Raw genomic sequence first — 15,816 nt, forward strand, 5'->3', positions numbered from 1 at the left:
TGCTGAATTTTCTTTTAGCAAGAACTAGAGGAAAACCTAACTCCCAAACCTTCACATCATCTAAAATACCTTCTGGTTAAACGTTCAAATTGGATGCAGATGAAAGCACTAATTGAGGCAAATGAGACTCAGCCTTTCTGCTCGGTGAAGAAGGCTTGACCCTTTACTTGATATCCAGATGGCTCAACATGCCACAGACATATGAAGAAAACAGCTACGAAAATAGGAAGCCACTGGGTATTTTGGCTTGTATTTTCTAGCCAGTGAAAACTTGTTTTTTCTTACACAGTTACCAAAGAGCATGTAGTTTAACAAAGAACATTAGACATTAGCAAAACTCTATAAAGCGATGTAATTAAGAGACTAAAAAATACAGGAACAAATTTCACCTAAATACCAAGGGAACCATGTTACACTCAATAATAAACATCTCTGTTGATCACATATCACATCAGCTGCTGGGGACCTGTGTTTTCCAACAACCTATCCCATTCCCAAGGTAGTTACTGAGTAACTGGATAACCATTTGCATTTGCCTCAGAGCCAACACAACCTCTGTCATTGTCATTATCCAGCTTTGCTATCTTGCAAGGTTTAATTTTTGCAACCAAAATTGAGAACTCAGTTTTCCTTGCACATCCTTATGGAAATGATCACTGTTAAATAAGGCTCCATTATTCTTGGCTAACAAACCAATCTTAGAAAATGGACCTTGGTCTGCTGTATGCAAATCATTACTTTCTGGTAACAAATATTTGTTGAGTGAAGAGCCAACTTCATGTGGTCTGAGAGAGCACAAGATCTTGAAATCATACAATGCACTAAGTCAGCGTTTTTCAACCGCTGTTCTGCGGCACACTAGTGTGCCGCGAGATGTTGCCTGGTGTGCCGTAGACACACAAGAATTTTATAATTTTTCACTATTTTGTTTACTTAATATTTCATAATAAAGTAATTATAAAATACTTTCTTTGTGTTTATTTGATTCCTATTCAAGAGAATTACTTTATATATAGTCAATATAGGCACAGAGTTAAATTTTTTAACATTTTCTAATGGTGGTGTGCCTCGTGATTTTTTTCATGAAACAAGTGTGCCTTTGCCCAAAAAAGGTTGAAAAACACTGCACTAAGTGACCTTTTGTAGTATCACCAATACTTTTAGATTTATCATTTTCTTACCTTTATTTTATTCTCAAGTATCTCTCAGCTACCTTATCAAGTCATGGCTGATGGCCCTCACTTACTGGGAACTAGAAATGGTCATAAAGGGCCAAAGTAAGCTTTGACTTCCCTTCCATTCCCCTGGGTCAGGTTTTTACAAGTAGCCAGGTTCTCTCACTATCTCTTACCCTGGATGAAGAAAGATCCTCCGCAAGCATAATCTTCAGGCTTTATCACAAACACCACGAAGAACTGCTCACCTGGAAAATCCTTCTTCTGCATAAGACATAACAATCTTATGATAAGTTCTTATGATAAGAAAGACAGGCACCACATAAATAATGTCAATAACCTATGCTTAATAATTCATACTTAATATTTAAAAAAATTAATGAGCTTTATTTTAAAATTAACTATATTAGATTTTTATTATTTTAAAATCCTATGTAATAAAAGCGTAATATGCCAATAGACCGAACAGCAGAATAACCAGTTCCTATGATGTGCACTGACAGCCAGGGGGCAGATACTCAATGCAGGAGCTGCCCCCTGGTGGTCAGTGTGCTCCCACAGGGGAGTGCTGCTCAGCTAGAAGCCTGGTTCATGCAGCAGTGGTGGCGGGAGCCTCTCCTGACTCCACTGCAGGTAGGTGGTAAGCAGTGAGGGGGTCACGGTCTGCGAGAGCCTCCGACTTCGAGAGAGATGTCATACTGCCAGTTTAGGCCCCATCCCCGAGGGCATCATTGGGCTTAAGCTGGCAGGCGGTAATCCCCCAATGGACCACAGACTGTGAGAGGGCGCAGGCCAGGCTGAGGGACCATCCTCCTCCCCCCAGTGCCTGAATCTCAGGCTTCTAGTCTAATGATAAATGACTTTCCTAAAAGTCATACAGTCAGCAGTTAAATAAATAGTTTAATTTAGGGAGGCAAAGATAAGCCAGGAAACCCAAATTAGTCCTAGCTTTGACTTTCTCTAAGTTCTGTTTGTGTCCCAGTTTTCTTATCCATAAATGAAGCATGATTGGGAAGATGATATTTTAAGGTCTATTCTATTTCTACAACTCTATTTTCTCTTAACATCCCAAAATTTCTGGTATCTCTCAGAGAATGGCCAAAGACAGAATCATGGGCCCAAAAGAAAAGTAACAATTTATTGCCAAACATGCAATTACCATTGAAATAAAAATTTAATTACAAATGTCAAAAAGGCAAACTGCTTTACAAATATGGTCCATATTCCTTTAAATGTTTTTAAAATTACATTTCTTGGGGTGACATTGGTTAATAGGACCACATAGGCTTCAAGTGTACATTTCTATGATACATGATCTGTATATTGCATTGTACGTCTGTCGGGATTCTTTTCCCAGCCTTAAAAAGGGTTCAGCATTCTGGAGAAAGAGGCTACATGTAGATTGAAGAAGGAGTCCAAGGACGAAAGATAATTTTAAAAGTCATTGGGGGGTCAGAAGATCTTCAGCTAAAGGAGCTAGAAGACTTCTTCCTCAACTCAGGACCCTGCTTTTATTAATACAATTTGTCCTCAGGCAAGTGGAGATATACACTTCAAAGGGTAGGGTCTCAAAGGATATACAGAAGCATTGTCAGTTTGGGGAATAGTCTACAGCTCTTCAGGCGTTTGGCCAACAGAAGGCAATAAAATGCCCCGAGCTGTCTGGCAGCAAATGATTATCCTGTTCAGGTTTGGGGGAAGTTCCATTTAGCATTCCAACAGGTAATTACATATGTGGCTCACCCTTGTTGAGCCACCCAAGCTTCACCAATCTTTTGGTGAAGCTCTTGTAATTATTACATGCTGAAATTGGTTCCTGGCATATGTCTACCACCCAAAGTCAGATCATCTTCTGTCACCAAATATTTGTCTTCCTTTATCCCTCTATCACCCCATATTCCTTAAGACTGTCCATTCTGTCCAGCTGAAGTCCTCTTTTGCTTACTATTATTAATACAAATTCTTCTTTTATATTTAATTGCTTTCAGTAGATGAGATAACTTTACCATAATTTTGCATCACCCATTGAGTATATTGAAATATTCTGCCTTTACCTTTCTTTTAGGCAGCCTGTCAAATATATTAATATGTCCCATTGCATTTTGGGTTCCCAAGATTCCCCAGGGAGCCTGGCAGTAGCATTGTCCAGCATCGCCCAAACTTTGATTTTTGCACTTCTTTCTTCCTTCTTCCTTCCTTCCTTCCTTCCTTCCTTCCTTCCTTCCTTCCTTCCTTCCTTCCTTCCTTCCTTTCTTTCTTTCTTTCCTTCTTTCTTTCTTCTTTCTTTTTTCCCTCCCTCCCTCCCTCCCTCCCTCCCTTCCTCCCTCCCTTCCTTCCTTCCTTCCTTCATTTCTTCCTTCCTTCCTTCCTTCCTTCCTTCCTTCCTTCCTTCCTTCCTTCCTTCCTTTTTAAAATATATTTTTATTGATTTCAGAGGGAGAGGGAGAGAAAGATAGAAATATCAGTGATGAGAGAGAATCACTGATTGACTGCCTCCTGCACACACCACACTGGGGATCAAGCCTGCAACCTGGGCATGTGCCCTGACCTAGAATCAAATCGTGACCTCATAGTTCACAGGTCAATGTTCAACCACTGAGCCACACTGGCCAGGCTCAATCTTTCTTTTTAAAACCAACTGGAGCCCTAACTGGTTTGGCTAAGTGGATAGAGTGTCGGCCTGCGGACTGAAAGGTCCTAGGTTCGATTCGGGTCAAGGGCATGTACGTTGGTTCAGGCACATCCCCAGTGGAGGGTGTGCAAGAGGCAGCTGATCGATGTTTCTAACTCTCTTTCCCTTCCTCTCTGCAAAAAATCAATAAAATATATAAAAACAAACAAACAAACAAATAAAACCAATTGGAAAGGGAAGAGTTCCAAGGCACACAGTGAATGGCATTCCCTTTGAATACTGCTCCAGTAGGTAAACTGACACACTATCATCAATAATAGGGACTACAGAAGTGATGTCTCACCTGTAATGTGATTGCAGCTTTCTTGGTCATAGACTGATAGACACCATTAAATTCCACATTGTGGTCAAGATCATACACTGGGCACTATAATGTACATGAGGGGTAAAAAGGAAATCATCACTAACATCATATCATGTTATGCTGCACATACTGCACACACAGAGTGGGAGTTCCTTACTAAGCCATAAGCCATAAAAGTTCTTCCCAGATCAGTCATGAGACAGTTTCCTAAGTCTCTTTATGTGAAAGAGAACTGAAAAGTTGTCCTAAGGTTTCTAATACCTTTTCACTTTTTAAATTAAAACCTGAAGAGATAGAAATTACATAATGTTACTATAAAATTTTTAAATTACATTTATTGAGATGGTTAATAACATTGCATAAATCTTAGGTGTACAACATATTAACTCTATCTGTGTACTCTATTGCATGCTCACCATCAAAAGTCTAGTTCTTTCCTTCGCATATATTTCACCCCCTTTACCCAATTCATTCTTTTCTCCACCTTCTTTCCCTTTCCGTTGACTGTACCTATGAATTTGTTTTTGTTTTATTAGTTTGCTTGTTAATTTTTTGTTTTCTATTCCATATGTGAATGGAATCATACAGTTTTTGTCATTTTAAAAACTTACAAGTGGTAGGTTTCTATTTTTTCTCCTGTGGTCAAACTTCCTCTTCCTTGTACTTTGTCATGATCATCCCTCTCTCCCTGCCTCCTTTCTTCTTTTTTAAAAAAAAATTTGGTGAGGAGTTAACTATTTTTATTGCCCCAAACCAATGTCTGCATACACTGACTGCCCAAGATGCTGTTCTTAGTATTTAGCAGTTTTTCAGAAGATACACAGACATGTCCTCCACCTTCTCTCTCATTTATCCTGAGACAATATAAGGCTCCACACTGGAAGGTTGACAAGTTATTAAGACTCACCATGATGTTCTGGACAGAGACAACAGAACATGGATAAGCCACTTTAGATACAACTTTAATGACAACTGAGTCCACATCTTCAGGAAATTTGTATAGAAAATACTGAGAATAAGAAAAAAAGAAACATGATTTGTTAACCTTAAGAAATGTTTATAGTCATGAATTCAAACTATTTTCACATGACTAGGATCATTTTCTCTATTAGGCACAAAATTCAGATGCACATCTCAGTAAACCTCCATGAATTCAGTCAGCCATTCATCTTACAAGTATTGAGCAACTTATCTTTAGGGCTCTGTACCAGAGATTAGGACTATATCAGTGAGTTAAGAAAAAGAATAAAAAGTAGCCATTTCATACAATATTGCTTGTCAGGGCACATGTCTGGGTTGTGGCTCCATCTCCAGTAGGAGGTATGCAGGAAACAGCGGATCAATGTTTCTCTCTCACAGATGCTACTATCTCTCTATCCCTCTCCCTTCCTCTCAAATCAATAAAAACTTTTTAAAAAAAGAAGATCCCTTAACCTTTGAATTAGGGATATGTGGGATGTAATATGAGACAATATTTACTTCCATATGTTCATTTTGAAATATGAGGCTCCACCTTGTAAAGCAGGTAAGCCTGTTCTTCAAGAATCTTAACCAGCTTTCTATAGGCAATAATTAGCAATAAACCTACCCTTCTCCTAGTTTTTTGCTAAAGAATTTATTTTCTGGCTGGAATAAAGTGGGAGGACATTTAGATTCAAAGACAAAACTTTACATCTAGCCCCTGAAATATATATTCTCAGTTTGGGGCAGGCTAATATATATGTAAAAGAATTTCTCACATATCATCAGAACCAGGAAACATAATAGAAGGAGGTTATGCTGTTTACCTAATCCTACATAATAACCCTATATAATAAAGAGGTAATATGCAAATTGACCATCATTCCAACACACAAGATGGCCAACCCCATGTGAATACAAGATGGCCACCACAAGATGGCCAGCAGGAGAGGGCACTTGGGAGGCACCAAGCCTGCAAGGAAGGGCAGTTAGGGGTGACCAGGCTGGCAGGGGAGGGCAGTTAGGCATCAATCAGGTTGGCCAGGGAGTGATTAGGGGGTGATCAGGCTGGCTGGCAGGCAGAAGTAGTTAGGGGCAAACAGGCAGGCAGGCAGACGGTTAGTTGGAAGCCAGCAGTTCTGGATTGTGAGAGGGATGTCCCAGATTGGAGAGGGTGCAGGCTGGGCTGAGGGACATTCCCCCTTCCCCGCCCCCCCTCTCCCCATGCATGAATTTCGTGTACTGGACCTCTAGTTAGATTATAAATGCCCTGAAAAAAACTATTAACTCTAACTTTTAAAGTAAGGTGACCAGACATCCCGCTTTTGGCGATACAGTCCCGATTTTTAACAATTTGTCCCGCGTCCCGCGAGAGTGTTTTAAAACGCCGTGGTACGTGAAGGGTTATTTTAAAAATGTTACTAATAATGAAGAAAGGGGACTTCTGCCCAGTATGTATAAATATGGTAACTGGTTGAGAAACTTGACAAAAAATTAAGTGATTAAGGTTTTGAGGGAGCCAACCAAAACAAGCCCATATTTTAGGGCTCTAATAAATCTATCTCTTTAAAGGAAAGGCAAAACATGTCAAAACTTAATTTTGCATTCCAACATCCTCTTTACTAACCTTATTTTGAGAACCAGAGCAATAAGAATAGAATGTTTTTCAATAATCCAAGGCCTTCTCAAGATGAAGGACTGTCATTAACACTGCTATTTGAAAATCTGTCCACATCTTATAATAGATGGCAACACTCATAAGAACCCACCTCATTTTGCACTTTCATTTTGGAGCTTGGTTCAAATTCATATAATACAGGGCTCTTCCCAAGGTGAATCCTCTAGCGTTACCAAAAGGAAAACGCCAGGGAAACCAACCTCGTAACTCAAGAACATCGCTACAATTACTGTTAGCAATAATTATATATATAACATTAATAAAATGTTCTAAGTACATTTTATTCTAGTTTGGGGTTTATAGTCAAACTACTTAGGCTTTAGTATTTACACACTCCTTTAAAAGAAAAGGAAGCTGTAATATCTAATCATCACTGAATTTCAGTCCACAAACAAAGTTATTACAGCATTCACTATATCATATTTACTATAACTCTGAACAGGACTATTAGACTATACTCATTCTGCAAGGTTTTCCTCCCTGTCTAGCTATCTCCCATAGCACCTATCAACTAGTGCTTTCAAATATTTCATGAATTAACTAGCCAATAAATGTTGAAGGCAGTGGTTTGCGAGCCTGTAGACCTCTTCCATCACTGGATGGCAGTACGCAGGCACTGTGGAGGCTGCAAAATTTATCAAGAAATGCGTGGGAGTCAGCTCATACGGATTTGTGGAGCTGATTGTACACATCTCTTCCCAACTCTGTGTTCAATGACATCACATTGGCATCTTGAAGTTGACCATGATGAAGGTATTTATGCCACAGCAATGGGCAAATTCTACAAATCAGGGTTTCCCCTCCCCCTCTAAAAATTAGTTGCTAAATATTTATCTTCACACAGTGGTTGTAATAGATTTACAATAGAGTCCATTTACTGTGTTAATCCCAGTTTTAGTATATACAAGACAAAAATTAAGTAACCGTTTATGACCAAACTGAGTTACAGCCGGCAGAAGATGTACAGGAAACACCAGCACATTCAATAAATTTGTATTAAAGTATTGCTTAAACTTTACTTCTTCAGAATCCGTGAAAGAAAAAAAAAAAGAAAGGTAACAAGAAGTGTCACCAAATTTTCATGTATTTATTCTATATATGATTACAGTTTAATGGAGAGCACAACATAAATATCTGATTTTTATTATATATTTTTTCAGCATCCCTGTTCTCTCTTTACATAGGAGAAGCTAATTTATTCCATCCACAACACTAGAAATTAAAATCTGTTTTATTTTATTGTATCTCCAGGTGAATTAAGTATTTGTGTGTCTGTTTAGTGTTGGCCTTCTACTTCTCTGCTCCCCGACCCCCATCCTGATTATAAAAGGTCCATGAGGGCAGAAGTAGCATCTTTCCCTTCTTCATCCTGCTCTTCCCACAACCAAGTACAGTCTAAGGTTGCTTAATATATAGTAGGCACATAGTACACCTGCTAAATGAAAGTTGAGCCAAGGAATATCTGCAAATATCATGCCTCATATTTCACATAATCAATTCAGGTGATAAGATTAAATGTTGTGTCCAAAGTTCTAGTGACATGGATAACATTCCCAAATTACAAATACATCTTAAGCTGTGAAATATGCAGAACAATACCACATGCTGACTCCACCCATTAACACAGTAACACTGTGAGTAACACTAATAGAATCATAACCTCGACACCCTTCACGTACCTGAGGTTGAGAGGGGCTGGCAGTGAAGTGAAAGGCAACATTTGTCCTGAGAAATGTAAGTGGGAGAAGGAAAATGAGAGAAGACATAATAAATTGGTAAGCAAAAGTTATTTATTTAAAAGAAAACCATTTTAAACCAGATGCAAGGAAAGCCTTATCTTGAAGGGAAGTTTGTTCTCATCAAACTTACATAGTAAACTGCATGGAAATTTGCTAACTTCAACTCTCAGAAAAAACCAAATTGGTGAGGGAGTCAAGTTTATGTCTTTAAATAACCATGAAGTCATCCCTATACAAGTATGTACTTTGTTTACTTTTGCCTTTGGATTCTCTTAAGATTTTATAATCAAGCACAGGGTTTAGGCATTAGAAGTGGGCTGACAGAGAGGAAAAGATTTGAGGTTCTTTTCAACAATGAAGCTAACACCTCAAAATAATTTTGATGTAACCATGGCAAATGATCATTTTTGTAAAAAATGCGGTGAATAGATAATCACCATTGGACGGTCCCCAGGAATTCCAGGAGTATACTCTTCCTGCCCACAAATACTTCCCCAATTGTTTGCCACACCAGCTGAAATTCTCCTCCAAGATTTGTCCTCTTTGGGTTAGGCACTGCCTTCAGGATCTCTTATACTATCCTATATAATAAAAGCATAATATGAAAATCAACTGAACGGCAGAACAACCGGTAGGCACAGGGAGGGGCTGGTGAGCAGGCGGTGCCAGGCCAGCCAAGGCACATGGCAGCAGGCATAGGGTGGGCATGGCGACTGGGGGAGTGGGGAAAGGCAGTGATGACCAGCAATGGTGGATGGGTGATGGGGGTGTGGGGCCAGCTGCTCGCCTCCCACAGAGGGAGGCCAGACTGCGGCTTAGACCTGCTCCCTACAGGGAGCAGGCTTAAGCTGTCAGTCAGATATCCCCTGAGGGCTCCCAGGCTGAGAGACCCCGAGTGCATGAATTTTTGTGAACTGGGCCTCTAGTTGATGATATAATCTTAAGAGTATTCCAAAGGCAAAATTGTCGATGACAGAAAATAGCAAAAGGCACCAAAGTGATACAATGGAGTTGTTTTCTTTCCAGGTAATAATTTACTGTGAATTATTGGACTAAGTTCTTTCATTCTTCTGTGAAGGACAGCAATGGTCCAGCGCAGAGGAAAGGAGAGGGCGAGGAGCATGCAGGTAGCACACACTTGTGGCACAGAGTGCTGTCTGGAATGAACGTATGTGAAACAGTCCAAGAGGCTGGAAAACACAAAGGCAAGTTCGATCCTCGGTACAGTTTTGCAGGGGGCTGCTTTAGCCTTTTATTTGTTCTGGGTTTTGCCTCATCTTAAGCCATGAAGATCCCTCATACAAACCCACACCACACTCTCAGTGTCCACACCGGGGGAATGGCATGCCCCCACCCCTCCAGAATGGCTTGCATTTCTGGGAATCTGAACCTGAACTTCTGGGAATTTTAACCTGAACTTCTTCTGAGGTCCCTCCCCAGATTCATAGCCTGGTGCTCTCTAACACGTCTTTCTCTCCACTCCTAATTTTCCTTTCATAAAAATTAAGTAGTTTCAAACAATTGTGTTAAAGATTCTTTTAGAAAGGTCATGCCAAAACATTTAAGTAAGAAATTTATAATTGGAGGTGTTGTTTAAAAGTCATACAATTTGAGCACTGTTTCTAAAGGTAATGACCAACAATTTAGGCTGATGGCAGACTGGGCTCAGAATTTAGCAATGGATGCAATTTTTATATATTCACTCAAGAGAAATAATCTTCAGCGTTGAGGATTAATTCTGCTGAAGTATAGTTGAGAGCTTGTGGCCTTAAGTCACCTAAAGAGCCACAAAGTCAGTGGCGAGTCCAGTTGTGTATGTGCTCCTGAGATGCCAGGGCCGGCTGGAGTGAGAACTCACAGTGCTGTGTGTGCTAGGTAGCGCCCTCTTAGTGTGGGGAGTGCCATCTGCTGTTACCAGGGCAACAATTCTGTTCATTGCCAGGTCCGGGGAACAAAAAGGTCACTGATTTTCTTGGCTAGCAACACACATCATGACATTTCCAGTTTCCTTTGGCCAGAAATATGTGTTTATACTCCTTCCTATCACTTGAATTCCAGTTGTAATGGAATGTATGGATATAAATATACATTTTCTGAGGGTTTTTTTCTTGTTATTTATTTTTTCTTTACTAGTACAACACACACAAACATTCAGCACATAATTATTTTCTTTAAGTTTGTCACACTTAAGTGCTGTCTTTCTCATGGAGTCAACAGTGTGTGCAAAATAAACATCATGTCTGTTAATGTGGAAAGTTCTGCTTCCTTCCCCATAGGTCTGACAGAGGGTCAGGAGGTTCATTTATCAAAGGTCTTTAACCAACAGAACAAAGTCAGTTGCAACTCAAATGCACCTTTAATTTTAGAAAGAGAAGTATAAAAACTTCATTTTATTTGTTTTAAGCCCAGGAAATAAATGATTATTCAGTAAGTATAAGAAAAACTGAAAACTGACTTAGTTCTCCTGTTTTGGCTAGTTTGAAGAAGAGGGGAAGAGAAAAGGGACAGATGAAATAGAGAGATGGGCATGCAGATAAAACAGAAGAAGAGGGAGGCTAAGATAAGATAAGAGAAATATAAACAGGAGAGTAATCAAACAGAAGAACGGGGAAAGGGAGGGTGGAAAGAAAGGGTAAGTGAGAGAGAAGTAAGGACAAAGCTCAGTGGTTTTTGAGGTAAGTATTAGAGAGGACTGTGAAATTCAGGGCATACTATCTACTTTATGACAGCAAGCCCCTGTAAGGCATTTCTAAATCCCTACTTCGCTGTTGAAGGAAATAATACCCTATTATTCACATGGACTATGGACTTGAGAGAATGTCACTTCCTGTTATCTGCTTACTGCCATCTGTCATGAGCTCCCTTTGCTTACCCAACCCTCCCCTACCGATGCTCCAGTCCACTGTAACCTCCATCCCATCGCTCTAGTGTAAGTTAAATCCTATACTTTCTTCCCTTCTCTGGGACTTTGCTTCTACAAAGTCCACTTTCATTTGTCTTTCTACCCTTTGTTTTATAAATATATTCTAGTCTCAACCATTTTCAAAATAAATAACAAACAGAAACAACCCAACAAATTTCTTTCCTTTTCTTTGTATTTCCCTTCTTTGATGTTATTCTATATCCCCCCTCTCCTTCACAAACCAGCTTCTTAAAAGAATGTTTTGCTTGCATCTTTCATTCTTCTTTCCTCTTCTCACTGCTATCAGGATCCTTTTCTGCTTTAAAACATATCAAGACCGCTTTCTTACCATTCCCCTGAAGTTGCCTTAGCTAAAGGTAACAGTCACCTCCTCATGGCTGAATCCAGTGACTTTACTTGTGACATTTGACACTGACAAGCACTCCTAGTCTTGAAACTTGCCCACCTTGGGCTTTGTGGGTTTTCTTCCATACATTTCACAGTGCCTACTCAGCTTCTTTTGATAGTTCCTGTTTCTCAGGCAATTCTTTAAATGAGAGTGTTATCCACAAGCCTGTTTTTGATCTCCTCATTTTCCTTAGCCACATACATTTTCATATATATATATATATATATATATATATATATATATACACACACACACACACACACACACAAATATATATACTAGAGGCCTTGTGCATGATATTTGTGCACTGGGGGGTGGGGGGAGAGTTTCTCAGCCTGGCCTGCACCCTCTTGCAGTCTGGGGCCCCTCAGTGGACATTCCCCGGGGGTCCTTAGCACTGCTGCAGAGGCGGGAGAGGCGCCCACCACCACAGCTGCACTCACCTGGCTTCTGGCTGAGCAGCGCTCCCGCTGTGGGAGTGCATTGACCACCAGGGGACAGCTCCTGCATTGAGCGTCTGCTCCCTGGTGGTTCAGTGCATGTCATAGTGACCGGTCATTCCTCCATTCAGTAGATTTGCATATTTGGTTTTATTATATAGGATATTCAACTGACATAAAAAAACAAAAACAAACAAACAAACAAACAAAACAGGAGAGCAGACTCCAGAGAGCCCTGAGCAGCCCCACCGCCGCCGGCCTAGTTACTATCACACCCCAGGAGGAGCCGCAGCTGCCACAGCCCAGTCACCATCACCGCAACCATGGGCAGAGACCCAGCAGCCGCCCGCCGCCCCCACCCTCAGCGCCGCCGACACCAAGCCCGGCACCAGGGGCAGCTGCGCAGGGAGCGGTGGCACTGGCGGCCTCACGACAAGAAGGTCATCACAACGAAGGTTTTGGGAACAGTAAAACGGTTCAATGTAAGGAAAGGATATGGTTTCATCAACAGGAATGACACCAAGGAAGATGTATTTGTACATCTTCCATAAAGAAGAATAACTGCCATAAAGAAGAATAACCCCAGAAGTCCCTTCGCAGTGCAGGAGATGGAGGGACGGTGGAGTTTGATGTCGTTGAAGGAGAAAAGGGTGCGGAGGCAGCAAATGTTACAGGCCCCGGTGGAGTTCCAGTACAAGGCAGTCAATACGCAGCAGACCGTAACCATGATAGACGCTGTCCACGTCGCAGGGGTCCTCCACGCAATTACCAGCAGAATTACCAGAACAGTGAGAGTGGGGAAGAGAATGAGGGATCGGAGAGTGCTCCCGAAGGCCAGGGCCAACAGCGCTCTCTGATCCCTCATTCTTTTCCCACCTTACTACATGCGGAGACCCTGTGGGCGTCGACCACAGTATTCCACCCCTCCTGTGCAGGGAGCAGTGATGGAGGGTGCTGACAACCAGGGTGCAGGAGAACAAGGCAGACCAGTGAGACAGAATATGTATCGAGGCTATAAGGCACGATTCCGCAGGGGCCCTCCTCGCCAACGACAGCCTGGAGAGGAAGGCAACGAAGAAGATAAGGAAAATCAAGGAGATGAGACCCAAGGTCAGCAGCCACCCCAACGTCGGTACCACCGCAACTTCAATTACCGACGCAGACGCCCAGAGAACCCTAAACCACAAGATGGCAAAGAGACAAAAGCAGCCGATGCACTAGCTGAGAATTCGTCTGCTCCTGAGGCTGAGCAGGGCGGGGCTGAGTAAAAAGTGCCGGCTTACCATCTTTTCCATCATCCGGTTTAGTCATCCAACAAGAAGAAATACGAAATTCCAGCAATAAGAAATGAACAAAAGATTGGAGCTGAAGACCTTAAGTGCTTGCTTTTTGCCCGTTGACCAGGTAACTAGAACTATCTGCATTATCTACGCAGCATGGGGTTTTTATTATTTTTAGCTAAAGACGGCTCTTTTTGGTAATGACAAACGTGTTTTTTTTAAGAAAAGAAAAGAAAGAAAAAAAGCCTGGTTTTTCTCAATACACCTTTAAAGGTTTTTAAATTGTTTCGTATCTGGTCAAGTTGAGATTTTTAAGAACCTCATTTTTAATTTGTAATAAAAGTTTACAGCTTGATTTTTTCAAAAAGTCAACAAGCTGCGAGCACCTGTTAATAAAGGTCTTAAATAAAAACAAAAAACAAACAAACAAAAAATAACCACATATATGTTCAGTTGTTGCCAGCCACTAAAATGCTAGAATATCTCAAGTTTCCATGTCCAGCCATGTCCAGGGCTATCTTCTGAGCTCCAGTCACCAACTGCCTGCTGGGCTCCACATGATCAAAATGGAACGTTCTGTCATTTCCCTGATCCTGACCCACTGTGTGTTTGTCAGCAAGCCTCACCAGACTTTGAACATCATTGCTAGAGTCATCTTGAATTCTTCCCTTTTGGTTACTTCCCATTGGATTGATCACCAAGCCGTCCTGATTCTATTGCTGATGCACCTGCTCCCACCTAAAGCACTGTTTTTCCTGGACATGGCATTCAACAGCAACAAAAATTTTGAAAAGTAATGTAAATCATTACTGTAATATATCCCAAAATATCAAAGTTGATTACATGACACAGAGCAAAATGGTCTAAAAACCTCTTCACTCATCCATTTTATCAAAAAATCTACTTCTCGAGTTCGCGGCAACATGGCTAAACACACCAAGAAGGTCAGAATCGGCAATAAATATGGCGCCTCCCTCAGGAAAATGGTGAAGAAAATTGAAACCAGCCAGCAGGCCAAGTACACTTGCTACTTCTGTGGCAAAAATCAAGATGAAGAGGTGAGCTGTGGGGATCTGGCACTGTGGTTCCTGCATGAAAACAGTCGCTGGTGGTGCCTGGACCCACAACCCACTTCTGCCGTCACAGCAAAGTCAGCCATCAGAAGACGAAGGAATTGAAAGACCAACAGAAGCTCCACAGTTTGAAACATTGTGAACCTATAATAAATGGGTTAATTTATTTAACAACACCAAAATCTACTTCTCACAGCATGGTAGCTTGGCTATCTCACTCAAAATTCTCTTTCAAAGCAAAGACCTAAGAGCCCTACGTAGATCTTGAGGGTTGAAGGCTTCAAGTACTCATGTCGACTGTATTTTTTATTCTGCAACATATATTTGTTGAATTTGTGAATTATTCCCAGGCATTTTACTTGACCCCTTTTCCCCTTTAAGATGTTGCTGCCATAATATGTTCAGGTTCTTATCATTTTTTATTCTTCTCTATTCAAATAACTTTTCATTGTCCTACTTGCTCTTACCCTCTCCTCTCGTGAGTTCACCTTCCACATTGATACTAAGATCGTTTTTAAAATCCAATGTGTTCATGTTATTCTGCTGTTTAAAATCTTTTAGTGGTTTCCATAACCTGGAAGCTGAAGTATAAACTCCATAGTGCTTTTCACAGGATCTCAAACACCAAGGAGTGGTTACTGCCTGTTTGTCCAGTCCTATCTCCGGCAACTCCTCCTTAGGCATCGTGTGGACTGGGCTTTCTGAAGCGCTTCTTCTCAGTCTTCTCTCTGTAACTCAGACCTCTCTTCTGAGCATCATGATGGTATATACCAGTGGTTGGCCAACTGCATCTCTTGAGCCACATACAGCTCTTTGGCCCCTTGAGTGTGGCTCTTCCACAAAATACCATGACCTGGGCAAGTCTATTTTGAAGAAGTGGCCTTAAAAGAAGTTTAAGTTTTAAAAATTTGGCTCTCAAAAGATATTTTAATCATTGTACTGTTGATATTTGGCTCTGTTGACTAATGAGTTTGCCGACCACTGGTATATACCAACACTCTACTTCCAAGTTTAACATGCACCAAAGTGAACTTATCATCTCTTCCTTCCCTCGTCAAAATCCTCATTTTCTCTTAGTGGTGCCACCATCTACAAGTTAGAAAGTCATCTTTGACTCTCCCAGTCCCCTTCCCCTTCATAGTCCAATCAAGTATTGTCAATGTT

General features: G+C 41.0%; 1 protein-coding gene and 2 pseudogenes across 6 annotated transcripts in view; 2 read left to right on the forward strand and 1 right to left on the reverse strand.

The window, feature by feature from the left end:
• The window catches only part of SIDT1 (SID1 transmembrane family member 1), an 84,254-nt gene that overhangs the window by 36,143 nt on the left and 32,295 nt on the right, over positions 1-15,816 (reverse strand). For all 4 annotated transcript variants that reach the window (XM_084873981.1, XM_084873980.1, XM_084873983.1 and 1 more), the window contains 4 exons: positions 8,489-8,534; positions 5,079-5,180; positions 4,151-4,234; positions 1,352-1,439 (listed from right to left, as the gene is read on the reverse strand). In XM_084873981.1, the coding sequence (XP_084730107.1) occupies positions 1,352-1,439; positions 4,151-4,234; positions 5,079-5,180; positions 8,489-8,534 (320 nt within the window). The remainder of the gene's footprint in view (positions 1-1,351; positions 1,440-4,150; positions 4,235-5,078; positions 5,181-8,488; positions 8,535-15,816) is intronic.
• LOC311617372 (Y-box-binding protein 1-like) lies at positions 9,518-13,809 on the forward strand (annotated as a pseudogene). Its single transcript has 3 exons — positions 9,518-9,574; positions 9,627-9,753; positions 12,514-13,809. The product of its transcript is annotated as a Y-box-binding protein 1-like (transcript).
• LOC311617373 (large ribosomal subunit protein eL43-like) lies at positions 14,503-14,900 on the forward strand (annotated as a pseudogene). Its single transcript has one exon. The product of its transcript is annotated as a large ribosomal subunit protein eL43-like (transcript).

This window comes from Pipistrellus hanaki, assembly GCF_964339955.1.
Source record: "Pipistrellus hanaki genome assembly, chromosome: 2".
NCBI lineage: Eukaryota > Metazoa > Chordata > Mammalia > Chiroptera > Vespertilionidae > Pipistrellus > Pipistrellus hanaki.